The sequence below is a fragment of the Aspergillus wentii genome (genome assembly GCF_001890725.1).
Source record: "Aspergillus wentii DTO 134E9 unplaced genomic scaffold ASPWEscaffold_4, whole genome shotgun sequence".
In the NCBI taxonomy this organism is placed as follows: Eukaryota; Fungi; Ascomycota; class Eurotiomycetes; order Eurotiales; family Aspergillaceae; genus Aspergillus; species Aspergillus wentii.
The window spans coordinates 27,758-53,584 of NW_024467835.1; the positions used below are offsets into that span (position 1 = coordinate 27,758).

General features: G+C 45.2%; 10 protein-coding genes across 10 annotated transcripts; 6 read left to right on the plus strand and 4 right to left on the minus strand.

Moving 5' to 3' along the window:
• Nucleotides 1–104: 104 nt before the first annotated feature.
• On the plus strand, nucleotides 105–1,373 carry ASPWEDRAFT_182797 (SGNH/GDSL hydrolase family protein). The gene is made up of 3 exons (XM_040831949.1): nucleotides 105–194; nucleotides 244–464; nucleotides 527–1,373. The coding sequence occupies exons 1-3, from the start codon at nucleotides 146–148 to the stop codon at nucleotides 992–994; spliced, it is 738 nt and encodes a 245-aa protein (XP_040688313.1). The 5' UTR covers nucleotides 105–145; the 3' UTR covers nucleotides 995–1,373.
• A 1,534-nt stretch (nucleotides 1,374–2,907) lies between these two features.
• ASPWEDRAFT_182798 (endo-1,4-beta-xylanase) lies at nucleotides 2,908–4,524 on the minus strand. The gene is made up of 10 exons (XM_040831950.1): nucleotides 4,259–4,524; nucleotides 4,166–4,206; nucleotides 4,061–4,109; nucleotides 3,881–4,002; nucleotides 3,686–3,831; nucleotides 3,547–3,635; nucleotides 3,449–3,494; nucleotides 3,309–3,399; nucleotides 3,185–3,250; nucleotides 2,908–3,129 (listed from the first exon to the last, which is right to left on the minus strand). The coding sequence occupies exons 1-10, from the start codon at nucleotides 4,500–4,502 to the stop codon at nucleotides 3,040–3,042; spliced, it is 984 nt and encodes a 327-aa protein (XP_040688314.1). The 5' UTR covers nucleotides 4,503–4,524; the 3' UTR covers nucleotides 2,908–3,039.
• Nucleotides 4,525–5,518: 994 nt separating this feature from the next.
• ASPWEDRAFT_110660 (uncharacterized protein) lies at nucleotides 5,519–6,502 on the plus strand (the record flags this gene model as incomplete). The annotated part of the gene is made up of 1 exon (XM_040828196.1): nucleotides 5,519–6,502. One exon carries the CDS (start codon nucleotides 5,519–5,521, stop codon nucleotides 6,500–6,502), a length of 984 nt encoding a protein of 327 aa, XP_040688315.1.
• A 2,073-nt stretch (nucleotides 6,503–8,575) lies between these two features.
• ASPWEDRAFT_739321 (uncharacterized protein) lies at nucleotides 8,576–9,530 on the plus strand (the record flags this gene model as incomplete). The annotated part of the gene is made up of 3 exons (XM_040839410.1): nucleotides 8,576–9,129; nucleotides 9,265–9,323; nucleotides 9,525–9,530. Exons 1-3 carry the CDS (start codon nucleotides 8,613–8,615, stop codon nucleotides 9,528–9,530), a joined length of 582 nt encoding a protein of 193 aa, XP_040688316.1. The 5' UTR covers nucleotides 8,576–8,612.
• A 2,467-nt stretch (nucleotides 9,531–11,997) lies between these two features.
• ASPWEDRAFT_110047 (putative class III aminotransferase) lies at nucleotides 11,998–13,506 on the plus strand (the record flags this gene model as incomplete). The annotated part of the gene is made up of 3 exons (XM_040828142.1): nucleotides 11,998–12,313; nucleotides 12,379–12,722; nucleotides 12,784–13,506. The coding sequence occupies 3 exons, from the start codon at nucleotides 11,998–12,000 to the stop codon at nucleotides 13,504–13,506; spliced, it is 1,383 nt and encodes a 460-aa protein (XP_040688317.1).
• A 492-nt stretch (nucleotides 13,507–13,998) lies between these two features.
• On the minus strand, nucleotides 13,999–14,979 carry ASPWEDRAFT_171483 (aminotransferase class IV; the record flags this gene model as incomplete). The annotated part of the gene is made up of 1 exon (XM_040830794.1): nucleotides 13,999–14,979. The coding sequence occupies one exon, from the start codon at nucleotides 14,977–14,979 to the stop codon at nucleotides 13,999–14,001; it is 981 nt and encodes a 326-aa protein (XP_040688318.1).
• Nucleotides 14,980–16,520: 1,541 nt separating this feature from the next.
• ASPWEDRAFT_171484 (uncharacterized protein) lies at nucleotides 16,521–17,099 on the minus strand (the record flags this gene model as incomplete). The annotated part of the gene is made up of 4 exons (XM_040830795.1): nucleotides 16,521–16,767; nucleotides 16,818–16,894; nucleotides 16,945–16,958; nucleotides 17,015–17,099. 4 exons carry the CDS (start codon nucleotides 17,097–17,099, stop codon nucleotides 16,521–16,523), a joined length of 423 nt encoding a protein of 140 aa, XP_040688319.1.
• Nucleotides 17,100–18,242: 1,143 nt separating this feature from the next.
• Nucleotides 18,243–20,251, plus strand: ASPWEDRAFT_132289 (MFS transporter). The gene is made up of 3 exons (XM_040829288.1): nucleotides 18,243–18,654; nucleotides 18,718–18,732; nucleotides 18,803–20,251. The coding sequence occupies exons 1-3, from the start codon at nucleotides 18,424–18,426 to the stop codon at nucleotides 19,973–19,975; spliced, it is 1,419 nt and encodes a 472-aa protein (XP_040688320.1). The 5' UTR covers nucleotides 18,243–18,423; the 3' UTR covers nucleotides 19,976–20,251.
• Nucleotides 20,252–20,855: 604 nt separating this feature from the next.
• On the minus strand, nucleotides 20,856–22,314 carry ASPWEDRAFT_171486 (uncharacterized protein; the record flags this gene model as incomplete). The annotated part of the gene is made up of 6 exons (XM_040830796.1): nucleotides 20,856–20,971; nucleotides 21,020–21,224; nucleotides 21,270–21,432; nucleotides 21,486–21,525; nucleotides 21,587–22,022; nucleotides 22,081–22,314. 6 exons carry the CDS (start codon nucleotides 22,312–22,314, stop codon nucleotides 20,856–20,858), a joined length of 1,194 nt encoding a protein of 397 aa, XP_040688321.1.
• Nucleotides 22,315–22,973: 659 nt separating this feature from the next.
• Nucleotides 22,974–25,568, plus strand: ASPWEDRAFT_27350 (uncharacterized protein; the record flags this gene model as incomplete). Its single annotated transcript, XM_040832983.1, has 5 exons — nucleotides 22,974–23,096; nucleotides 23,143–24,115; nucleotides 24,162–24,962; nucleotides 25,009–25,037; nucleotides 25,092–25,568. The coding sequence occupies 5 exons, from the start codon at nucleotides 22,974–22,976 to the stop codon at nucleotides 25,566–25,568; spliced, it is 2,403 nt and encodes an 800-aa protein (XP_040688322.1).
• Between the last annotated feature and the right edge of the window lie 259 nt (nucleotides 25,569–25,827).

A 25,827-nucleotide genomic window follows, 5' to 3' on the forward strand; every position in this document is an offset into this window, starting at 1 on the left:
ACGGGATCGACACTTACGGGAAATTATCATACGATAGTCCGACCGGACTCAACTATATAAGTCACAAAGATACTGCCTTGCAGAAACCATTTCCCAGTAAACACTGAAGACTCGAAAGTTTTCATTGATTCGTTTATTGATCAGAATGAATTACTTTCTCAGTATATTGGTTGGAGCTTTGCTCCTGTGCATAGGTATAGTCTGTCACAGCTCAAAGGTTTCGATAAATGCTTACCAACTCAGATTCATTTGCACTTCCAACAGCCCAGCCGGAGTCAGACTCACGTTTGCCTGACGCTAGCCATGTCCTTCTGCGGACAATGCCACTAGGCGCATCTATCACATATGGGACGAAGTCAACGGATGGAAATGGTTTTCGCAAAGCCTTTCATGAGAAACTCCGTGAGGCTGGCCATCCAGTGGACATGGTTGGGAGTCGGAAGGCAGGAACCATGAAGGACAATGTATGTCTTATCCCCCAAAGATCGAACGGGACGGGAACTGGAATCACTAATGATTAATGTAGGACAATGAGGGATGGCCTGGATTTACGGTTGATCAGGTCCATAAGAAGGCGAGTGCCAACTTTGGGCCCAAGCCAAACCTCTACCTAATCGAAGCCGGGACGAATGATTGTGTGAAGGAGGTTGATGTTGCTCATGCCCGAGAACGAATGGAGAATATGATCAATGACATCTTCACTCATGTTCCCAGTACAACAATCATCCTATCCGGCCTCCTTCCACTGAAAAAGAATGATACCTGTGCTCAGGAGATATCTGCTGGCTACAAGGAGTTGGTAGGACAACTTCAGGAAAAGAAGAAGAAAATTGTCTTTGCAGACATGCACAATGGCCAAATCAAACTATCAGACCTTGTTGACGGGACTCACCCCACCGATGCTGGGTACAAAACAATGGCAGAAATCTGGTTCAGCGCATTCCAAGATGCGGCCCACAGGAACTTTCTCACAGCTCCTTTATCAAACAGTTAATCAAATACAGCATCTGACAACTGAGATGGCATCAACTGCTTCTGCAATGATCAGTGTCCTTTCTTGACAATTTTTTTCTTTTTCGAGCCCCTTGCAATTGGACAATGCTCGGCTGTTTTACTGCTATGGTATTATTAGATAGCTATATCCATTATCACATTATTGGTTTGAGTCTTTTGTGAACTGAGCTGCGTTGTGCTTTGCTGTTTATTTTAACATTTGACTTTCACCTATGCTGTTTTTTGTCTGGTGAACTGTATCTACTTATGAGTCTTGAGTGTATATATATCTGAAAGACTTACCCTGGACCGCGATCCCGTCTGATCAGTATGACAGGTGAGCTAACAAGCACTGTAATACCAAACCCTTTTACTGTCCGAACATCAGGTCAGCTCTTTGATCTTTCTGATTTTTTCAGGGTCGGTACTGGTTGTTATCCAGTTTTGAGGAGCTGCATTGGCCTCTTTAACATTTGCGCCATCCAGAATGCCTGAGATTTCATTTCCATATGAAACCCCCCTCTCTTTCAACACCTCTGCGCATCTCGAACAGGCAGGTTTTGAAATCCCAAGGATTGGGATATCCTTATTATTGATAGCCGCATAGCTCATAATCTGGACCTCTGCGTGCCACAGTGCGTTCATCTTAGCATTCTATGGCTCTTCTGTGGGCGCGATGATAGTGACAGCGGTTTGATTTGTCTGAGGATACCACTCCAGGACATGTTGAATCGTCTGTTCATGTCTTCCATCATAAAACCCGAACATAGTATTATTCCAGAACTACCGACAAGTTCCAGGAGCGAAGAGAATATAGAGAGCTTTTCCCTATCTGTCTCTGGGACCTGACGGTCATGTGCCAGTGACTCTATAGCACTGTGCACTGAATCGCCCCCCTTGGCTTCAGCTTCGATGGACTTGAATGTATCCTTCTCCTCTTCGAATAGATAAGGAAAGACGGATTCAAAGAGTCTATCATTGTCAGATAATGGAGACATCACGACTGCTGTAGAATTCGATTGTAAGCCCCAAATAGTCTCTGGTCAAGATCAATTGGTTTTCAATTTTTCTTACCTCGTTAGAAGTGAATTTCGTATTATTAGAGAAGATAAGTTATACAATATCAACGCCGATCCAACACTGTCTGTAGCGGAGCGCTTCGTTATACGACCAGCGATTCCGGTTCCAAGTGAATTCAAACTGCCCAGTAATCCGTCTAGCTACCTCTCCCGTCCAGCTGTGGTTCAAGACGGCATGATCCAACCACGTATATCCTTGCCTTCCTCTTTCTTCCCCGCCTGCGTCTTGTCGATCCAATTCGGAATCAGCTCTCGCAGTGACAGACTGGAAGGATGTCTCAGCTCATCCAGGCCAATAACCTGACTGTGTAACGTTAGGCACCTACAATGATGCAAGAGAAACTCGCCATAGTGGGCTCATCACAGCTGTCACTGCGGGGAAGTTCATCACCGTTTGAGATTGTCGTATTTGATAATTACACAGTTTCGTATTTCGATGATATTCCTCTTCAACTTTCCAAGTTACTTTTTATCATCCAATTAGGTTAGTTCATGGCCGACAACAAGCACGTTTTGCAATTTGACCATCTCTTTTCATTTTATCTATTAATCGCTGTTGAGTCTATGGCTCATTCGTTCAAAGTTAAAGAGTCAAGGAGGATCATTGAGGAGAGATGGTCTTCCAGATGCGATTTGTGGCCATGATGACCAGTGGGCTCTCAGAATACATACCCGACTGCAGCACTTTGGCATTCTACATGGTCAGCCATTACAAATGGAGTCAATAATCAGATAAAAGCAGGGGTAAGCAAATGATAGGTTCTATCACTTATGTTTTCATTTGCAATATGCCCAGACACCTTCTCAGGCCTTGAGCTTTATGGCACTTGTTACAGTTGGACGAGAGTATAGTATTCCTTTATGCCTGCCCTTGTATTTTAACTAAGTTTGTATCATTTGATTTTTGTCTCAACTATAGCTTTCTCAGTAGCACACTTGGAAATTTCAGAGATATTAAAGACCGCCATTAGAGAGCATTTGCAATAGCGGTATATGCGTTCTTAGGGTTATAGTTGCTGTCAAAAAGCAATGGGCTCTCGTCGGAGCGCCACGAATCCTAGGGGAGATAGTATCAGCATACAGTCTTTTATTTAAACATAAATGAGCATTACCGGGTCAGCAACTCCCCAAACTGTGATTCCGATACATTTGGGCTGATCGAGGCAGGCTTCGACAACCTATAGTAATAAATGTTTAGCAAAGAAAATCATGACAGTGGTGGCATTGGAAACTCACATTGACATAATCGGTAGAGCCGGCGCCAGCAATATCAAGCTCAGTGATGGCAATCTCTTTTGTTCCGGCACCGGCTAGAGCATTCAAGGCTGTGAGAGGGGTCAGCTAATGTTCGGGAGACAAGAGGCAAGGGTACTTATCCAGAAATTGCAGCACCGGCACCAGCGCCCAAGTGGGTTTGAGAGCCTTGAACGAGTAAGTATCAAGACACAGTGAAATGCAATAATAAGTATCTTACCGATTCCATCGATTGGAATACCAGCAGCAATCCACTTCTTGACATGGCTGACCATACCGGCCAACTTGCCATAAGAGGCGGAATCCAGGCTTTGAAGATTAGAATTCGAGCACAACGAAAGAGCAGAGGGCTGACTCACTTGTAGTCATTGATATAGAGCTTTGCACCTGGGTCTGCAGCACGAGCAGTTTCAAAAGCGATGCGCACAAAGTCCTCGCCAAGAACATTGTAGAAGACACTGTCACGTAGGGAGCCGTCCTCATTGAAGATTTCATTCACAACATCCTTTTTCAATCAGTAATCTGGTATAGAACTATATTATGGATTAACAGACCCAGGCATAGATCTTGCCCTTGTAATGCTTCATCACCGTGGTAATGTGGCTCTTCATGACATTTGTCAGAGTTGTTTTGTCGGTGATGGAAGAGACCCAAGATGGGAGCTGAGAATGCCAGACTTGGCTAGTTTAGCTTTCCTATTGTGATATACTTGAGTCTAGGGCCTTAAATCTTACCGAGAGTATGGCCACGGATCAGCTTCCCATTGGACTGGGCAAAGTCGACCTAGAGTCTGTCAGGACCAGAAAAAAGCAATCGGGGTGGGAAAGCCGGGTACATACCAGAGCATCCGAACCACTGAAGGAGAACTGCCCTTGAGTTGCTATTTGAAATAAGCTTGCAATACTTTATCACCCAAAGACAGTTCTACTCACGCTCTGTAGCATCCCACTTCATACTATTCTCCGGGGTCAATTGGCCGAAGTCGGCCTTGATGATCGCTGGAGTCTTTTCATTCTTGCTAAAGGTGTACTGTTCACCAATGGTTCCCAGATACTTCTTCCCATGAGCCTTGAATTTGGCATCAATGCTCACAGAGGCCTGTCGGGATTCAATGGGTGTAGAAAGCACCTGCCCAGCGAAAAGAACGGCCAAGGTAGCTGCTTTGATTTGAACCATTTTGGGGGTGTTTTGATTCTTCAAGCCAATAATGGAGAAAGGGGTGAGGAGGCATTTTCTAGATAGGATGGACAAAATATTTATACAGCCAATAATATTCTTAAGGATAAGAAGTTTATACTTAGTAAACAGGAATCTTCCCTAGTTGTAACTCGATGCACATCTATCCCTTCACTGATGGAAAACGGAGGTTGCCGATTTTACCCAAGGTTTACTGAGTCAAGGTGCCGATATTCTCGGGGACAAGAAGCTCATAGTTAGTCAACGGGGTTCTTTCCTAATCAAAACCGGATGCTCATCTATATCCTTCACTAATGAGGAACCGAGCTTTCCTCAAGGTTTACTAAATGAATCAGGAGATCACCTTCGATCATTTTTAGCCTAAATGATTGCAAGAATGTGCGGAGCTACCTGATCCCTGTGAGACATGCTGTCTCTGAATACGAGTTATCAAACCGCTAAGCTACTGGCAAGGTCTAGCCCCGATGTAACAACAAAAGAACCCACAAATATTGGCTGCTGTTGAAGTGGAGCCGATGCAGTCGGTAAATGAAGAAAGGGTCCTCCCAAGTGGAGATGAAAATGATCGCCAACAAATCCCGTCCAAACTACTTTCTCCGGGGTATTTCCGAGCGGCATTATTTATTTATTCCTGACACTCTTCAGTCGTCTTTTGCCGAGCTGCCACGATTAGTGTGTTTTATACAGAAACAGCCGTCGGGTATCAGGATAATATCAGATGCACTTCCGCAACTCCTCACTTTCAATGAAGCCGATATTCCGCCGCCCAATTTTTCTGGCTAATTTGACCTTTTTTTTAGAGTAGGAAATTAAAAACATACGAAACCTCATGTGTTTCGAATTGAAAATCATGGGCTTACTTGGGAAGCGAAGTGATTCATCCAATCCCCTCTCTCCCGAACAGTACAATATAAGCCGTCTTGGATTCTTTAAAGAAGATCGCCCTGCTTGAAGTCCTCAATCTTTTAACCACCTCTGTTTGCAATCCAACGACAATGAAATTCTTCAAGGCGCAAGCTGGTGTGCCATCTGGCATATTCTTGCTCTCTCTGGCACCAGTTGTCATTGCCGACTGCGCTCTTCCGTCAACCTATAGCTGGACATCAACTGGCTCTCTGGCAGATCCAAAGTCTGGATGGACGGCGCTCAAGGATTTTACCAATGTGGTCTCCAACAACAAACATATCGTCTATGCATCAACCACTGACGCCAGTGGAAACTACGGCTCGATGAATTTTGCCTCCTTTTCAGACTGGTCTGACATGGCATCTGCAAGTCAAGCCGCGACGAGCTTTACGGCAGTTGCGCCCACTTTGCTCTACTTCCAGCCAAAGAGCATCTGGGTGCTGGCCTACCAATGGGGCTCGAGTACGTTTACCTACCGAACGTCAAGCGATCCTACCAATGCCAATGGATGGTCATCCGAGAAAGCTCTTTTCTCTGGAAAGATCACCGGCTCGGACACTGGCGCCATTGATCAGACCCTTATCGGTGACGCCACGAATATGTATCTTTTCTTTGCGGGAGATAACGGCAAGATCTATCGGTCGAGCATGCCAATCGCCAACTTCCCTGGAGACTTCGGAACGGCGTCAGAAGTCGTTCTTAGTGACAGCCGGAACAATCTCTTCGAAGCAGTCCAAGTTTACACCGTCGAAGGGCAAAACCAGTATCTGATGATCGTCGAGGCAATTGGAACAAACGGCCGTTATTTCCGTTCATTCACCGCCAGCAGTCTCGACGGTTCGTGGACAGAGCAGGCAGCCAGCGAGAACAATCCCTTCGCTGGAAAGGCCAACAGCGGTGCGACCTGGACCAACGACATCAGTCACGGCGATTTGGTTCGCAATAACCCTGACCAAACAATGACTATCGACCCATGCAACCTGCAATTCCTCTACCAGGGGCGCGATGCGAGTGCCGGTGGTAACTACAATACCCTGCCGTGGAGGCCAGGTGTACTGACTCTGAAGCACTAAACGGCTTGGCTATTGGAGGAGTATGGGTGGGAATGGTGTGAAGCAAGTTGTGGGACACTACTGTAAAATAGGTCTATCTCACCAATATTGCTTGGATGACTCCATTGAAGAATAGGACTGTGTCTTGCGAACGCTCATTGATAGCCAAATACAATTTGATATAACGGAAAATATAATAAATGCATCCTCACGATCATAGAACTAACAGATGCTTTTGAAGCCTCTCAGCATGACAGTCTATTCTTGCAATTGGAACTTTTGAAGTAAACCAGAAAGTGCCTGCACATCTAGCGTATCATATCCGTCATTTTCCGCGTTTGTGGTGCTCTTTCTTCTTCCTACAAGGTGTGCACCATAGTATCTGCTAGTGCCCAATATCTTATGGCCTAATTTGTTGGTTTAAATCGACCATTCGCACCCAGGCTCCTTGCATGCCAGTGGCCTTTCCAGTTCTCGAGAGCCCTGGTGATCGGGGCCCTTATTTCGGGCAGTGGAAAGGATACTTGTAGAAAGAGGATGAACACATGACGTGCTATAGCTGTCAGAATACTTTTCTTCTACTAAGTTGTAGTTATATATCATGGGTCATTTTGACAGGACTATACTTATCAACATGTGAACAAGACTGCACGTCCCCATTGTTTGTGCTGCATATCTAGCTCGTGAGGAGAGTAATCAATCATGAAACCGTTACTGGTGTATTTTCACTGAAAGCTTGAAGTTGGCGAAGATATAATGAGGTAAATTGGCCTGGAACGCCGCCTCCTGACTGACCAAGTTCATTTCAATTTCCACGCAGACATTCATCACGGAGCTTGATACATAATGATGTAGGTCATGTTAAGGCAAAAGATGAAATGGATGTTCTCCAGCGCACCTAGCATTCCTGAATAACATATCCTTGAGATATACGACAATCTCCACTGTCTTGATGCAATTGTGCCAGTTGAACTTCTGTAAATCCCTGTCTTTGCGGGAGGCATGCGGGATGTAGTGTTATGAGCCAAGCCTATGGCTATCTAATGTATAGGTAGTGTATAAAAGAAACTATTCAAGAACAATGAAAATAGACATGTAAAATATAGCTTCAAGGTAGAGGTTGTATTTAACTATCCCTTACGGTGTATACAGCGCCCGGTCCTTTATATTGACTGCTTTATTATAAGTATCATATTTATAAAAATATCGTCATACAAATAACCTTTTTAATATTTAGAGAAGGTCTCGAACCATAAATTATAGTAGCATCAAAGCACTATCCTCCATCTTGATAAAATGATCCACAACATGAGCAGCCCATATCAACAAGTTACTCTTCACAGCCCCATCCTTCCTAGCCATCGTCTTGTCCAATGTATCAGTAAGAAAAACAGCCATGAAGATATACCCCACAATGAAGAGAAGGTGGCTTTCTGTCTTTAAGTACCTAACGCTAACCGTCTTTCTTCAATCCGGGTCACATTTCTCTTTGATTTGATGAAGCAATTGCCAGCAGATTCAGTGCATGCCTAGGTAGTCAGTCCGCATCTCAATGACATCACTATTGAGGGCAGTGCAGAGATTATGGAGGGGTTCAAGCGTGCTGGGTTGGTGTTGATCTTGCAACCGTTTTTGGACGGCTTTGGCAGTTTCTTTTCTTTCTTTCCTTTTTTTTGTAATGTCTTGGTCTTTGCGTCATTAGGGACAGTGATATATGGAATAAGCAAGTGTTACTCTACGGCGATCTCATTCCGTAAAATTCTTCAAGACAGGGGAAAGGCAATCTTTAACCAAACACACTGCTTACTTGCTTTCTAAGATAGCAGTTGGTAAAAGCTTGTGAAATTAGTCCGACTGTCGTCGTATGAGAATGAGAGGTGGCTTGAAAAGTGTCATGGATTTATCAAAGTGAAATTTGAAGCTGCTGGTCCGAGTGAGGTGATGATAGACGCCAGACTTGATCTATTTATGGAGCAGCATAATAAGATAGCTCAGGCACGTGTCCTGGATGTCGACCACAACCGGTTTTACAAAGTGCTGTAGGACAGTGAGTTCGTGTTTGGCCTTCTTTTCAAACGACACGGGGTGGGACAATAAGCAGTAAGCACGAGGCAATGGCATCGGTGACACCATGAAATCCGGAGACCAATCTACCTCTCGATCTGGACTTTTTCATCCTGCTCTTTTCTGCCCGTGGTATCGTCGGACTGCCATCTTAGTCAAACTACGCCGCCGGGAATACATACATGAACGCTCTGGCCAGGTATCGCGCCAGGCCTTCCTCGGGCTTCTCGACCATCACTGCGGCCACGATCAGCCGATCCTAACCTCGGCCACTGCCCATATCATCATTGGTGTGAAAATAACCGGCGAGGGATACATGGGCAAACTCTTTGCGCGACATCGGCTGTACTCTCATCCCGAAGTGGTGACTCTGAACGAGAAAGACGACAATGGAAAACCACAGATAGACGCCCGTAAGGTCCTACTTATGGCCACTTCTTTGCAAGACGCGCGGCGGATTGTGTCGCAGGCCCTGGTCAACAAATGGACTTATACCTACCGACTCATCGCCGAGGACACCGAGATCGATCCGCAAGCCCCGTTATACACATTTGGCGTGGATCCGTTGCTTCCGAGCTGTGCAAGTGGGTTAAAGCTCAATCTTTAAGAGGGTTTCACTAATGAGAGTAGTATTATTTACAGGAGGATTCTTTCAGAATTTGGATAATACTTTTCTATTAATATAGCTATAAAAAATATTGATGTAATATTATATACAGATATGAACACTGTAGCTAATATTAAGCCCACCCTAGAGAGTCGGAAAAGCATTAATAGGGTAACTGTGATATTCCCACTAGCTATAGAACACTACCTTACCATTTATAATTTTTGAACTATATCCTTAGACCCTACCCTAAGATAAAGGACAGCATAATTCTATTTAAATTATTACTATACAGAAAGGCTACAGTGATCCCTCTTGATATAATGGGCTATATAAATCACAGAGGAAGTTAACTGCTGATGTCGAATGTAGGTTTGAGGGGACTTTAATCGGTGAGGTCGGACATGAAGAAGGAAGGCACGGCAGAATATGGCAAAGCTGAGTTGAAGATTGTATATAAATGAAAGCTTCCAGACAAGGCCTAATTAATCTTAGTAGTCTTGCTATAGACCTTTCTTGACTTGAACCAGTTAGATCTCCAGACTGAGAGGATTATATCATGACAGTCAGAGCTCTGTGGATCACCTGATGAATGTATGGGTATTATGATAAATATGAGAATAAGTAACAGAACAATAAAGGCTCTATAGATATAGGAATTTGGATAACACCAGTCAGTCTATGCTCCTCGGTCAAGGTCTCACCTTGTATTAAATAGTTTTAATTTAGTCATTATGCGCATGAAAATTCTGTCTATAATAGGTACCCATGGCGTAAAAAATAGCTCATGTAGTGGTAGAACTTACTTCCTATTACTTATATGAACTATATTAGTATTCTACTATCTTATTAGAGGATTAAAACATAGATAATTAATAAGTTTATATAGACTAATGTATGGGTTCTTCACTACATAGCTGTCAGCTAAGACGATCTGAGTTCTATTATGCCAGGAGTAGAGGCCTGATGCTCTTATTAAGGTAGGTCTTCCTACGGATGCCTTATCTAACCTATAGGTATGTTTTATCCCCTTGTAGCTTATTGGATTAGCAAGGCTAGAATAAAAAGGGCAGTAGGAAACTAATAACTACCTTACTAGTTAGGTAAAGGGAAATTATTCATAAATAGCCTAATTTATATCCTATCTTTTTACCCTAAGGATTCTCCAGCACCATCCGCTTCGAATTGTCAGGTGGGACTAGGGCCGCAAGGCAGATAGTGAGGATTAAGAATATTTACCCTACTAGAATTTAATTAGATGCGACCTTCTAATTAATAGAAGATGAAGACACACACCAGAACCATACAGGCACGTAGGTAACTAGTATGCTATTAGATATGTATGTTAAGAGGTCATGCATAGTGTCTCCTATGAGTTGAGCACTTTCCAACTTTCCAACTTTCCAACTTTTCAACTCAACTCATGAGTAGAGTTTTCCATATATTTTTAACTCTTTATATTACTCATGACTCGCGAGTCAAACTCATGCCAAGCTATGAGTTGATTGATCAGACTCTTACTCACTTTATTACTCACAAGTCGAGTCAACTCACTGGTCAAACTTGACTCGCGTGACACTCTAGTAATGCATATAGTATTATGAATCTAGATATATTCAGGCCTGCTAAAAGGATGCATTGCCTTAAGGACTTTGAGATTTTTTTCTAAATAATTAGGAATATTATTCATTAGCTCCTTTTATCTTGGTTTATGGGGAAAGTTGTTTCGCTTTGTGCTTTGATCTATCTTAGTATAGTAGCAGATAAAGTTTTAGATGGCATATGCCAAATACTAGTGGCCTTTGTATTATAGGTCCCATTAAAGTTAAACTAGAAAATTATGTTCTCGCCTGACACATCCTTAAATAGAACCCAAAACTCGCCCCACTCCGGATGCAACTCTACTGCGAGGTTGGCAGGTTGAACCCTCTAGATCCTGAACCCACAGCAGGTTCTGATTAGCCGTCCCAAACCCACCCACATGTCAGGTTGTTTAGGGGCGGAGATCGCCGGTTGGGTGTGCAATTTAAATAATAATAAGCTAATATGTATAAAGCTACTAAGACTAAGACAGCTAAGAGTAGTTATCTACTAGAAGGGGGGTAATAAAATAATCTAGGAGCTATACAGCCTAACAAAGTAAAGGTAGTTTATTCTATTCCTATCTTTATGCTATAAACTCCACCTTCTATATATCATTATCACTTCTAATAATCCTTCACTTCTTCTCCTTTTTTTTAAGTCAAGCTTTCTTGTATGATAGCTACGAATAAACTTTATCTTTCTTATTGAGCGTGTCACATCACTGTCAAATTGACGGTAGTGACAATGTTACATCATATCGGCGATCCTAGAACATCTCACATGGCCTCAACACCGTTTGCGGATATGCATGTATCCGTCTTGACCCGTTCACGTTGTTGGCGCGCTAAATGCGGGAGAAACCTTGTTGAATTGGTTAATTCAACACTCTGACTCCTCAACAAAGGGAGTAGAGACTGACCTTATACAAGAAATTTTCATTTCGGTTCTTGCCTATCTGAATCGTCATTACATTCTTTCCAAATGGTTTACAGTCTACTAATTCTGAACGCCACAACAGGGAAGAAGGCCTAGACATAAAATGATGATCTAATGAAGTGTCTAAGACCCTCTCAGAAAGCCTACCAAGCTTCTTAATTGCATCATGAATATTCTGAATATGCTAAGCATTACAAGATATTTAAGTAGCGATCTCGCACTGAAAATTTGGGGGCCGAGTCATACAAAAGTCTCTGGCTAGATTCAGTGGCCAGGTTTCAAAAGATTCATTATTCAAGTACTTCCATCCTAATACTCTTGCACAATGGGATCACTTGGCGAACCAACGTATCTTTACCAAAGTGCCAGTGGTGAGTGTAGCTTGCCAATGGTAGAATCCGCCGAAGGCATTTACTTCACTTTGGAAAATGGCCAAAATGTCCTGGACGCAACTGGCGGAGCTGCCGTGTCTGCGATTGGCCATGGTAACAAGCGTGTTAAGGATGCCATTATCCGCCAAATGGACAAGGTGGCCTACGCGCATCCCGGGTACTTTCAGAATAGACCTGTTCTTGAATTGGCCGATTTGTTAGTCAAGTCAACTGGTGGACGACTGTCGCGAGCATGCATCCTTGGATCTGGTTCGTGTTTGCCAAATTTCAGTGGTGACATTATTTCTTATGCGACTAATTTGGGATATGTACAGGCTCCGAAGCGGTCGAAGCAGCAGTTAAGCTCGCTTACCAACATTTCGCTGAGTTGAAGCCGGAGTCTCCACGAACCAACTTCATCTCAAGACGAGGCTCGTGGCATGGTTGCACTATAGCCGCGCTCGCTATTGGAGATATCAAGTCGCGGAAAACACTTTTTGAGCCTCTCTTAATGGAAAATGTGTCGCAGGTATCGCCTTGTCACCCATGGCGAGATATCCGCGAAGGAGAGAAAGTTGAAAATTATGTGGCTCGATTGAAGGAGGAACTCGAGAATGAATTCCAAAGGCTCGGTCCTGAAACTGTCTGTGCCTTTATTTTGGAACCTATGGTTGGAACAGTAAGTCACATTGTCTATTTCACATTGTTCAATGGATGCCGGTTGAATTCCCTTCCACTAGGCTTTAGGTTGCGTCACGGCAGCACCCGGGTATCTAAGTGCGGTAAGGGAAGTATGTGACCGTCATGGAGCACTTCTTATCTTTGATGAAGTTATGTGTGGTCTGGGCCGCACCGGGGCTCAGCATGCCTGGCAGCATGATGACGTTGCCCCGGATATTCAAACTGTGGGAAAAGTGCTTGGTGGGGGGTACGCCCCAATCTCTGCCGTATTGGTCCATGAGCGTGTCCTTTATCCACTGAAGGAAGGGAGCGGATCATTTTCTCATGGGCAAACGTACCAGGCACAGCCACTTATTTGCGCCGCGGCGCTTGAAACCCAACGATATATTCAAGAGAATAATTTGATCGAAAATTCTCGTTGCATGGGTGACTTTCTCGGGGCAGAACTTAAAAGGCACCTCGGTCAGCACCCCATTGTCGGTGACATTAGAGGCCGAGGGTTGTTTTGGGCAGTCGAGCTCGTGAAGAATAAAGTCACCAAGGCTCCGTTGGACCCAAGGTTGAACGTTGCCAAACGGATCCGAGCTCGAGGACTGGAAAAGGGCTATGAAATTTGCATATTCACTGCTACCGGTGCTGCAGATGGTTGGAGTGGAGACCAGTTCCTCATAGCTCCACCATTTACTGTTAACAGATGTGACGTGGAGGAAATTGTGAAACGTGTGACCAAAGTGATGATTAGTGTGTGGAAGGAAATCGAGGCAGATGCCAAAATGTATTGATCTAATATAGGTGTTGTTATTTTGTACCGATGCTTTATTCGCAACTCAATTGAATCGTCAGCTTTCCTTGTCCAATGGATAGGTTGTTTCACAGGCCTGCTGTTAATGTCGAGTTTAATGCGGGTTTACAGAGGCAACAAAAGGCTTAATGGGGTGATCAGTTCTTATCGTAAAGCAAATCAAATTATTTCATACTTTTGTTTCTCAGTAATAATAATAATAATAATAATAATAATTATTATAAACCTAATAGCACAGAAAGAAACATGACCTGAGAGGCCGAAACTTTTTAGATACATGTGGTGGACATTGGTACACCACAGCCTTTTCTGTGTTCTTTGGCAACAAGACAGGCGGTCATTGATTGGTAGCTAAAAACTATATTACTGGATTAGCTTAGAAGCACAGAAGAGTGATGTCAAGACTGCTAACGGGAAGAATGAGGGGTTGAATAACGAACCAAACAACCTGGACAGTGCTCTCCTAGACGTTTCACTTTCTTGGACCTGTGCTATATTCGACTGGAAAACTATAGGCTGGATCATAATGCATCTCCCAATATCTATCCCAGACTTTCTTCGTGACCGGTCCAACCTGACCTTTGCCCACTGACTGTCCATCAAATGATGTGATGGGCATTATGCCGCCTGCTGTCGTGCTCATGAATATTTCATCGCAATGATAGGCGTCCTCCACAGGTATAACACCAACATGAATGTCCATCTTATTTGCGCGTGCCACATCAATAACGCTCTTGCGGGTAATGCCTAGCAGTACACCACGGTCTGGGGTGTAAAGAGCATCATTCTTTACCAAAAAAATGTTGAAGCCAGAACCCTCGGTAAGATTGGTATCTCCATCTGTTAGGAAGGGGAAAGTCGCACCGCGGTCCATAGCTTCAAATAGCCCCCTTGTCAAATCACCCCACTGAAGGTTCTTGATCGTTGGATCAAATGCTCCCGGGGGAATCCGCCGCACAGTGCGTGCAGTAATGGCAGTTCCACCCGTGCGCTGATCCTCAGGCTCCATAACCCAGATATACGGCAGGACGAGTAAATAAAGATTGTTATAAAAAAGATCACCTGGTTTAGAGCCTCGAACACCCTTCAGACCACGTGTCACAATGATTTCCACAAATGCATCTCGGATACCACTCTTGGCCACCATGTCAATCATGATTTCTTTAACCTTTTCTGGTGGAAGAGGAAGCTTTAGACACATTTTCTCACAGCTTTCCAGCAGCCGCTGCATATGGTCATCAAGGCGAAAGAAGCGCCCATCCCAGACAGATGTGACATCGTAAGTGAGGTCACTGTGCATAAACCCTTCGTCAAGCATTGGAATGCGGGCGTCTTTGGGCACGATGAACTCCCCTTCCACAAAGGCGATGCCTACGGAAAAAGGGTTATCACTCTTTTCAAGAGCGTGCAGGCGCTCATAGTATTCCCGGAAAACCTTGTCCATAGACGCCATGATGAGTTTGATACAAATTGGTGCTGCGCATGTAAAGCGCTTGCTATAAACAATTCGATTGATAGTGAGGAAGTTGAGGGAATTCCTAAGGCCACTAGTTATTCAACTACGGAATTTGCCTCTGCTCCCATTTCTGGACGAACTATTGTTCATACATGACGTAGATGTCGGTCAGGGTGCCAGATCCATGGTTACCTAGGAAGGGCTAGATTACGCCAGACTGGTGGATATATGCTCTGTAACAGTTGATCTAACCAAAAAAATCGTCCCGTTAAGTATGCGAATTAGTGATATTCTACTATTGTGTCAGCGCTAGTGAATATTCAACTTGTCACTTGTAAATAAGTGCTTTCTATCAGAATCTTCTCATGGGTTCTATATTTCCAATCCCTCATCACAGGGAACATTTCGAGCATTGCACCTATTTAAAGACTACTTTGGAGTAGGAGTCTAGACCAACGGCCAAAACTCTCATTATATAAGTCCGATGATCACATCACTCCCCACTGACAAGGAGGCTGCTCTTAGCCCTCAGCCACGGTCGTGGTTATTTCACCAATCATGAACTATATCTAACCATCCGGGCAAGTCAAATGACTGTCTACTACTTAATAGTGGAAGCTAAATTCCCATATCAGCTAGAAATTCTTAACTCCTACGTAGGTTACATTCTGACAATGTTTTTGGCCCCAAAATACTCCAGTTATATAAGCTTGGTCTTCACACTATAAGCCATATCAGGCGCCCTAATTTATTTTTGGTTAGCGTCGATAATAAACCAATATGTTTGTAAATGGTCATATCTAGGGTGGTAAAAATAATAAAATATTAACGGTATATGTAAGTATGGCGCTGCGAAACAGTACTCCTATTATAATATCAAGTTATTTATTTAGTTGTGTATAATTTTCTTTATTAATCCTTCTTGACTGAAATAAATTCGCCGCGAGCGGAGTATGATATGTCTCTGGGTACATAGAAGGCAACATGCACTATATACATAGGTATATTGCATTTAGATTTCCATTCCATGCGATCAAAACAAATCTTTTGTCTTAACACTGCGTTCTGCTTCAGAGCTCCTTCACAGTTGCCAAGATTGAAGCCCAATCATCGAAGGGGACGAATGGTATTCCTTCTTGTTCACAATATCTAACTAGACCTAAGGAAGCAGTGTGAGCTTTTTTCATAGGAAATCAAAGAAAGTATCCGCAGGCAGTACTTAAACAGTGTGGATAGGTGACAACGGAGACAAAGGGAGATGTATGTGGCATTTTACTTACCCATTCCACTCTTTGCAAAAAGAATTTCTGTTTCGGATGCTGCTGATAGATCCGAAACACCGTCTCCTGCATATGCCAAGACCGGCCGCTGGTGGCTTGGTAATGCAGCGTATGGCTTGATAGAAACCGATTTATCGTGGCCGAAGTGACTTATATCGTTAATTATTCAATCACGGGTCGCTAATATGGTTGGCGTACTACTTACCTTTGGTCGCGAAACGAGATTTGCCAGCCACCTTCGGTGTTAATATTCTTGCCTTAACGAGGCTGAATGTCATTGGCCACCAGGAAAATATTTTCCAGCGGGCTTCCCAGTAGGTTCTCCAGTAGTGCTTTTATAATCGGTGTCATTCCAGAGGATAGCACAACTATGGGGATGTTTTGCTTTTTGGCCCAGTGGTAAAAGGTAGTAAACTGATGATCGAACTGAATATTGTCTTGGAGAGCTTGAAGACATTGGTCAAACGGAGCTCGCACGCTATCAAGCATGGCCTGAAAAGAATCCCTGATAAAATTATATGTGGCTTGAAACAGGTAAAAGCTTCTCTTTCTTACCTGAATGTTATATTACCGTTAAGAAGTTCCTGCTCCAGAATTTCACGTTTTTCGACCCCGAAACCAAGGTTATCAACCTCGTAGCAGAGTTTGTTAGTGGGATTGGTGATCGCGGATGGTAACATACCAAGTAGTCATTGGCTTGACGGGTTCTAGTATCAGTGGAATGAAGTCTTCATGGGTAGGGAAAGTCTTACTATCTTGTAATGTGATCGTTCCATCAAAATCAGTGAAGAAAATCATACTGGGATGGTTCTTGAGATATGGGAGCTGCTTAGCCATCTTTTATATAATAAAACTAGCCTCCTCTATAAACATAAGATAATTAAAGATAAAAGGGACATGTGCTCTTGGAGACAAGATAGAAGAGATATAAGTTAAGAGAATCTGTATGTAATGACAGTTTAGAGAAAGAGGTCCGTGTGACTGGATTACTGTCAGCTTAATAGCATTGAGATATTTCCAAATCCGGGCATAAAATGGGATGGCATTTGAAGTGTGGATACTGTTCCACTTAATTTGGGTTGACTTTTTAGTTCCAAGGACAAGAATGTGCCATTTTGTGTTATAAATTAGAGCGCAGGGTTTGTAATGGTCATGAAAGTTCCTTCCCAACATATTTCACTTGTTGAGGTGGTGGAAGGGTCGGGTGTGTCGGTAGACGGAGATTATTCTTGACCTAATACTCCTCCATACTACTTCTCAGTTCTTTTTCCGCGACGGATATAATAACTGGTGAATCATCTCCACGGCGCGCCCCACCCACCTGCAACAAAGAGATGGCTAATAACTTTAAACACTAACCCTATATGTTTTTTGAAGTTATTGCATTGCCTCTATTACTAATACAAGGCATTTCTAACCACCGAGATATATACCTATTAGTATTGTCTCGAAGACAAAATGAAAATATTTTGTCGTTTTTATCTACACGATACCTGTAAATAATAACTTGTTGAACTCATATTGTAGGAATATGCTAGTATTGGTGAGAACATACTTCTAGACACGGTTTGCTCATGTAAATAAGATAGTTCAATCTAACATACAATGGGAAACTCAAAAAATCTCGGTACTAGAAATTATGCAATGTAACCTTATAGAAGTAGAAAGGAAATCTAGTCAACTCATTACGCAAGAATATAAGAAATGACTTACGACTGATTCATTTGACCCAAGACAAGTGCATATATTAGGTAGACGTAGCCGAAAGGTTCACATGCCAGGCTGTAGTGGTATACTATTAAATTCAAAACTGTGGCAATAATAGTAAGCCACTGACGTAGAACAAACTAATAATGAGCGTCATCCATTTATTCCCCAGACCAGAGGTTAACCATGCCTGTGGTTACGCATCCGTTTAGCTTATATAATACATTAATTGCGATGCTTCTACAATGCGTCCAGGTACTATCACGTGTGGAGAGAAACCCCAGTTCCACATACCTGCAAAATTTGAGCTGGTTCTACTTATCAATTTCACTCCCCATAAATAGACATTTTCACTAAGTGTGGATTTCTCACATCTCGGGTAGTCACTATCTTTGACCTCCCACTTCCTGTGACCTTTGGAGTTTTCTGAGTGTCTTGTTCTATGATTGAATAAATGGCGCGGATTGACCTTTCAGACGACCCGACGACCCCTCTGCTGCAGTCGACAAAAGTGGGAGACGCGGCAGCCCCAGGCGAAATAATTGAGACTCAGAGAACTACTGAGGCTGATTTAAGCCTTCAATCCTCGCTGGACAGATGGAATGACCCTCCGATCAACGTGTGGCGGATTCTCGCCAGCTTCTTCAGCTTCATTGTGGTCGGCGCAAGTGATGGAACGTATGGTGTATGCGGAGACCCCCCCTACTACTTGCAAAGACATCAACTAACCTTTTTGGTGTGGGTTTAGGCATTAGTCCATTATGTACGTGATTGCTGTTTGCCGAAGACACCTTGATACCGTCCAAAAGCTAATATAGTCCGCCCCTGTCCAGCTTGGTGAATACTACAAACTCGACTATAGCAATTTGTCTTTGGTATTCCTTTCTCCTTGTATTGGGTATGCAGCGGCTGCTCTGTTCAACAATTCCATCCATGCGCGTTTTGGACGCCGCGGTGTTGCGGTTCTGGGGTCAGGATTCCATCTAATCGGCTTCGGGATCTCCACCCAGCATCCGTCATACTCCGTACTCATCTTCTTGTTCATATTTTCTGGCTTAGGTAATGGTCTGCTGGATGCCGCATGGAATGCCTGGATTGGTGCTATGGCAGACAGCAACAAACTGATGGGTATCCTTCATGGATTCTATGGGCTTGGAGCGGCCTTAGCACCAGTGACAGCCACTTCTTTGATAGACAAACATGGATGGCAGTGGTACGAATACTACTACCTCATGGCAGCCGGGGCGATGATTGAGACCATAACTTTGGCTACTGTGTTTTGGTCGGCACAAGGACACTCAGTGAAGATGAATGACCGCACCACTGGTGAGAATGGCAATGATGACAATGATCATTGTCCGCGGTCCTGGTGGGAAACACTGGGCAATAGTCCACCAATCCAGTCACTTGGATTTGCCTCCACTTGGATAATTTGTCTATTCATTTTCATCTATGCTGGTGTGGAAATCTCTGTGGGTGGTTGGGTTTTAACCTTGCTTGTTGACAACCGGGGCATATCCCCATATAGAGCAGGCGTGGCAAACACTCTTTACTGGACCGGCCTTACTTTGGGTCGTGTCCTCCTAGGATTTGTGACGACCTACCTACAGTCTGACGGGCTGGTGGTGACAACGTACTTAGTGGCGAGTATAACATCTCTCACGGTTTTCTGGTTGATAGGCAACTTTACGGTCTCGATAATTGCGCTTTCCCTACTAGGATTTTTCCTTGGTCCATTGTGTCCGGAAGCCATCATTGCTCTGGCTCACATACTACCGAAGCAACTGCATGTCGCCGGTATTGGCATTGCAGTAGCACTCGGCAGTGCTGGTGGGTGTGTATTCCCTTTTCTGACTGGCACTTTGGCAAAGATCGCCGGTATCCAAGTATTGCAACCGTTTGTTCTAGCAATGCTTAGTCTTTGTTTGTTCATATGGGCTCTCTTTATTGTTTTGTCAAGACATGGTCGGATAGAAAGCCCACCTAGAAGATCTCCTGATATTTGAGTTACAGGTGTCATCATTGGTATACTAGGGGAAGCACCAACGGGAATCCATCGTCTGATTTATCTATCGCCTCAAGATCTTTCCTGTCTCATCCTTGTCAACCGGACCCTTTGTGAGATCGGAACGTCCTTCACCATCGTTGGGTCTTGCATTGAACAATATCAGTTCCGAATACTATAAAGATAAAGACTATGACTGTCAAGATAAATACTAGGAGCCTTTAGTCTTATTACGTGCTAGGTTATTTCATCTCATAAATTCAACTACACCATCCTCATCCCGTTTCCTAAAGCTCTCTTTAAGAACATCCGATTCGTCGACTCGAGCCAGCAAGCTAACCATGTCAGCGGTAAAGAGAGTCGTGTAAATCGCATCCTGGCCCACATCAGAGGTGGGCGTGGTAGAACGCCCGATGAGCTTACGGGCCTGGCTGCGTTGATTCAGAATGCGTGGACCAAGATTGTTAATTGTGGGACGGATGTTGCGGAGAGGAAGTTGAATGCGGTGTTTGATGGATGATATTAAGACGGGTGTGGAAAAGGGGAGTCCGCTGCCGAGGATGTGTATATTCTACTCTTTTTGGATATGGTTTAACTGATCCTACAGGCCGGAGAGGATATCAGTTGGCTGAGAGGGCATCAGTCGGAGTTTGAGGTTATGGCAAAAAAAGGAAATCAAGACTATGCTGATCTTGTAGAGGAGATACAGACGAGGGAGGACTCGGTGCTGTACTTAAGCAGTAGATGATTGCGGTTTGACTAGGATCATTTATTTGAGGATATATTGCAATGTATTGATGATATTGATCAATATGTAAGCAAGTGCGGGGTTACGCCCTATGTGTCATGGTCGTTAGCCATGCAACTGTGTAAGATACATCTTAGTCATGCTTTGAGGGAGTGTTCTTCTTGATCGCATCCTCTAGCTCTTTGAGATACTGGTTGATATCCTTGGTTTCAACCTCACTGATGAACGCGGTGTTGACGTATTTGGTGGCTGCAAGGCATGGTTAGCAACATATGAAAACAAGAAGACAGGACATACTGTAGTCGTGCACTCCGTTCCACTTCTCAACAATCTTATTGCCGTCCAATCTGGCGATTACTTCGTTGAGTGGATGCTTGCCGTCATTCTTGACCAGATCGTGGATTCCCTGGAGATCGCCTCCGATGATTTCCCAGGCACCTTCGATTTTACCGACAGCTGTGATGGCCCCCTTGATCATCGTTACCAGGTTTTGAAGGCTCGCCTGCGAGTGTCAGCGCTGGGCTTGAAGTATGGTGGACATACTCACATCCATGCGGTGGATGTCGGTGTCCAGCTTAATGTCGGCGGCCAATTCGGCCTGCTCGTCGCTGATTGTCTTTTCGAGCTTGTGGATGGTGTCCATCATTGCAGCGGCTTTGCCGGCGAAGACTCCCATTGTGATGGCGCCGGGAATATTGCCGATGATGGGGCTATCCTCGTCAGCTACGTTTGCATGTCTGTGTCCTGGGATCCATGCACTTACATCCAGGCATAGGAGATCTGGGCGTACATGACGGTCATATCTGAAAGAACGGTTAGTGATAAAAGCCATTGGGCTATTGTGCGATATGATGGGCAACATACCATAGTCATAGTCGTCCTTATCCTTTTGCAGGTCGTCTTGGTTCGTCTTGATCTGTTTCCGGAGAGCCGCAATCCGTCCTTCACTTCCACCCAGCAGATCCATGACTTTCCTCTTGTGGTTATTCAGCGCGGCACTTTGGGTTTGAGTTTTAGTGTCAAATTCTTTCAGAGTCTCTTTGGTGGATTTGACATTCGTGGACAATTTGTCAATGGAGGCCAGCTGGTCCTTGACGACTGCGCTGATGTTCGCCTTCAGCTCAGCCTTCTTGCTGTCATCCTTAGTGGTGCAGTATTCCTTGACCCAGTCCAGGATGGCCTTGTAGTAGGATGAATCCAATGTACCGCCTGCATTGCCTGCATAGTCTCTGATCTGAGCTGCCAGATCCACAACAGCCGGCCAGGTCTTGTCGCGGAACTCGGTCGTGGTGGTTCGGATCTTTCGTCCATTCCAGTCAGCTTATCATGTAAGAATACACCACGAGAAGATAACAGACCTCGCCATAGGAACCAATGATTGAGTCCAGCTCGGCTGAAACATCCTTGTTCAAGTCCGATATCTGGAACCCAAAAGTCGTGGCATAACTATCAGGCGTTTGCGGTAGCAGACAGCCTTCCCAGACATACCGCATGAGGGATATCATGTCCTCATGTGCAAAGGCGAAGCCGCCCTTGCCATTGTCCAGCTCCTTGGGGGAGAGGAGGGTGTCGTCTGTTGCGGGAGGTGCCATGGTGGGTGAAGTGAAGATAAACTGCTCTTTTGCTGTGTTTGTGTGGCACAATCTAGACGGCAATTGCTGGGTTTTTATGTCAATCTGCTATGCTGCTGTAGCTGTGATCCTACACTATACCCCTCAGCTCGCAAACCACGCATCCCTGCAGAGCCAAGAGCGGAACGCCAGCCGCGATCTCTAGCTGCAGATGATCGACCAGATTCACCCCTCAGCGCCTGCTTGCTGCCCTATCGGATCTCCCGATCAGAAACTCACGGCTAGGCAAAGGGCCGTCCACAGTGCCCGACGTGCATAATTCCCTCGAACCTGCATCCATACGAGTGCAAACCCACTTTTCCACCACGTCACTCTCTACATTTTCAGCCAGCCATGCTATCTCGGCTACTTTTCAGCTGAGGGATTTATTCCTCGATTTATTTACGGTCATCAGGAGATCCACACGACGAACTGATTGGCAGATAGCGAATCTACGTCTGGTTGCCTTGTTCTTCGTAGCTGAAGCTGCATTGTCAGATCCACAGTGTGTTGTCAGAGCTGCAAGTCGCCCTCGACGAGGAGCGGGCTATTTGAAGGACGTTATTGACCGCCTGTTTGCAAAGCGCTTAAATGTGAAATGCGATCGCACTCTGATCACCGGTATCTGCAACTCATCCAGCATGGCAGTCTTTTCACTCCAGAAAGAACAATCCGGTCCCGTGGATTGGGAAAAGGATTACGCCAAGCTCGAAGCAGTGTCCAAGGTGCCGTTCAGAGATGTCAAGCACGAGAATAAAAATGCGGTAAGATGTTCCATTCTGACGGTCATCTGGATACTGACAATCGCAGGGCTTTCTCAACGTCCGTGATGTCTATCTGGATGCAAAGCAGGCATTGAACTCAGATCTGGCCACCGTGGCCATCTTCACGGATGTGCTTGCCTTCAAAGAGGAGAAGACCGTCATCAAGCTTCCAGCGTCGGGCTCGCTTTCCATTTACAGTCGCCTTCTGACTACATCTGGAAAAGCCCATCTTGAGCTAGCCCCTCAGCCCAATAAGGACGGTGCAGTACTCATCTATGCCTCTGAGATTGAAGGCGAAATCACCTACTCCCTCTCCGGATCCGCCACAGTTTCCCAGGTCGAGTTGGGAGTGGGCAGCAGGCATGTTGCAATCACACTTGCCGTCGGAGCGGGTAAGGTTGAAGCCTTCTATCAGGATGCATATGAAGCGGTTGAAGACTATCATGAGTACTTCCAGCAGCTGCTGGAAACCCAGCTTCGCATTGCATCCGTCCTATTCTGGTCCAAACCGGGCTTTTCCTTTTCCCTTGCCTCGCATGTCGCCAAGGCATCCGTTCAGAGCACGGAAGGGTCAGGAGGCCTGGTTAATATGCAGGCCGTAGCACTCGGACAGCAGTTGACGGCGCAGGCCATGACCGGGCCGAATATGAACTTCTTCCCCGTCTTGCAAGTGGGTTCGTACCAAGAAACATTGCAGATGGCTATAGATGCAGCCGATGCTTTTGAAAAGCAGTACCAGCGCTTCCAGGACAAGTCGCAGTCCGTCGACGACCGACGCCAGGCAGGCGAGCAGATGCTGGCGCATGCAAAAGGCAAGTCGGAGTTGAGCAACACGCTTGTCGAAACGGCTCTGGCCAAATATGATGCTGCGGCCAAAGCAGTCAGGAGCACCCAGGCGACGTTTGAGCAAGACAGGTTCGTGTTGGAGAATGCCTCGAGAGACCTGGAGCGGGGGATTGAGAAGTGGAAGGAGTCGACCAGGTTACAGGCAGCTTTCAGCATCATCACCGCCATCATCTGTAAGTCTTCGGTCCTCCATCATGTTCATCTTGCTGACCGTGCCAGCTTTTGCCGCGGCTATCGGTTCCATTGCCATGGGCGATCCCTCAAAAGTAGGCGATGTCGCAAAGGATGTTGCGGCATCAGAGAAAGCAATTGAGGCTGTCGAAAAGGCTGATGTCGTGATTGAGGGTTTTAAGAAGATTGTGCAATCGGCTACCATGAAGAAGATCTCCACCGGTGCCAAAGCCTTGTTCGATCTCTATGGTCCGATGGATAAATCGGTGCAATCCATCAAGAGTGCCCAATGGAGTTTCGACCAGAAGCTCCCCACCACCGATGAGGTATCCGGGGCTAATGGCGATGCTGCTGCCATCCAGTCTCTGGCCTCCTGGGATAAATGGAGGCTGGAAGCAGATGACCAGCTGGCGTTCCCGATTGCACAGGGCATTGGAGGGGCTTCTGCATACCAGCTAGCCCTTCGCAAACATGCGATCAACGGGAAGCAGCTCGCCCAGGCACAGGCAGAAGCCATCAAGGCAGGCCAGGGCTATGTCCGCGCCAGGCTCGAGCAGCATCTCGCGGGCCAGGACCTCGCAGCCTTGAAGACGCTCGTGGAGAATCTCACAGCCGAAGAACACACGTATAACGTGGCCCAGGCCAAGTTCTTCGATCGCTACATGGCGCTGCGGACCACCATTGCCATTGACATGCAGAATCTGATCTGGGCCGAGAGGTTCATGACACTCTCCAACAGCAGCGTGGTCGTCGATCCCTTGAAAGAGGTTGCAGACTATAAGGAGGATCTTTCTCGCATTCATCACGAGATTGAGACTGCCAAATCCAAGTACTCGAGCGATTTTCAAGGTCAGTCACACTTGATCATCGACAGCGTTCGCTAACATTCTCGCAGAATTCACCTACAAGGTTCCACCCAATACTGTAAGTCTTCCCGGTCGCGATTTCCATCTTGACACTGACCCAATTTGCCTTCAGCTTCCCTCGAATTACCTTCCAGATATGGTCCAGTCACTCAGAAACGGCCAGCCGGCCACCTTCACACTCTTGCCCAACACATCTCACGCCAAAGGACTAGGCGGTCCTTTCAAAGAAGGCTACCACTTCCGCATCGACGGGATGGAGGTGACATTAAAAGGAGTAAAACCCAAGAATCAGGATGACCGCGTAGTCTCTGTCATAATATCAACCTCCGGGACATACGCCGACATTCAAGATGACCAGGTGTACAACTTCACTAGCCGCCCACTCGAACGTACCTTCCAGTATCAGGTCGACGCACAGGGTAACAAGGGGGATGTGGAGATCCGGGCAATCTACGAATCAAAGGACTATGCCATGCCAACCCCATTCACACAGTGGACTGTGCAGGTGAAGCATCCAGAGTCTCTGGACCTGAGTGGCCTGGAAGAAGTTGTGATTGAATGGAAGGGCAAAGCGCGATTCTTCTCCTGATCATAGTAGGACAGCAGATGTCTTGATGTATATAGAATCAAGACAGGAACTATGTGGTATTCGGCTGGTAAACTAAGAGCCGGATATCATTCTTTTGTACTGCTCGCACCAGGGCTATTGGCCAAAGACTTTGCTGTTGTAATTGTGTCGTTTCTATTATGTCAAGACCCCATTCTGCTGTGAGTATGTAAATAAATAAGATAAAAATCATTATATAGATGCGTGGATGCCACGTCTTGGCATCGGAAAACAGAGTTTG

Excerpts from the sequence above, each read along its gene's own strand:
- ASPWEDRAFT_182798 (XM_040831950.1), bottom strand. The coding sequence starts at position 4,502 with ATGGTTCAAATCAAAGCAGCTACCTTGGCCGTTCTTTTCGCTGGGCAG. Across the intron at positions 4,207-4,258 it reads GAAGTGGGATGCTACAGAGC|CAACTCAAGGGCAGTTCTCC; the intron begins GTGAGTAGAACT and ends TATTTCAAATAG. Across the intron at positions 3,495-3,546 it reads TATTCCAATCGATGGAATCG|GCTCTCAAACCCACTTGGGC; the intron begins GTAAGATACTTA and ends TACTCGTTCAAG.
- ASPWEDRAFT_182797 (XM_040831949.1), top strand. The coding sequence starts at position 146 with ATGAATTACTTTCTCAGTATATTGGTTGGAGCTTTGCTCCTGTGCATA. Across the intron at positions 195-243 it reads AGCTTTGCTCCTGTGCATAG|ATTCATTTGCACTTCCAACA; the intron begins GTATAGTCTGTC and ends TTACCAACTCAG. Across the intron at positions 465-526 it reads CAGGAACCATGAAGGACAAT|GACAATGAGGGATGGCCTGG; the intron begins GTATGTCTTATC and ends TGATTAATGTAG.
- ASPWEDRAFT_132289 (XM_040829288.1), top strand. The coding sequence starts at position 18,424 with ATGGCGCGGATTGACCTTTCAGACGACCCGACGACCCCTCTGCTGCAG.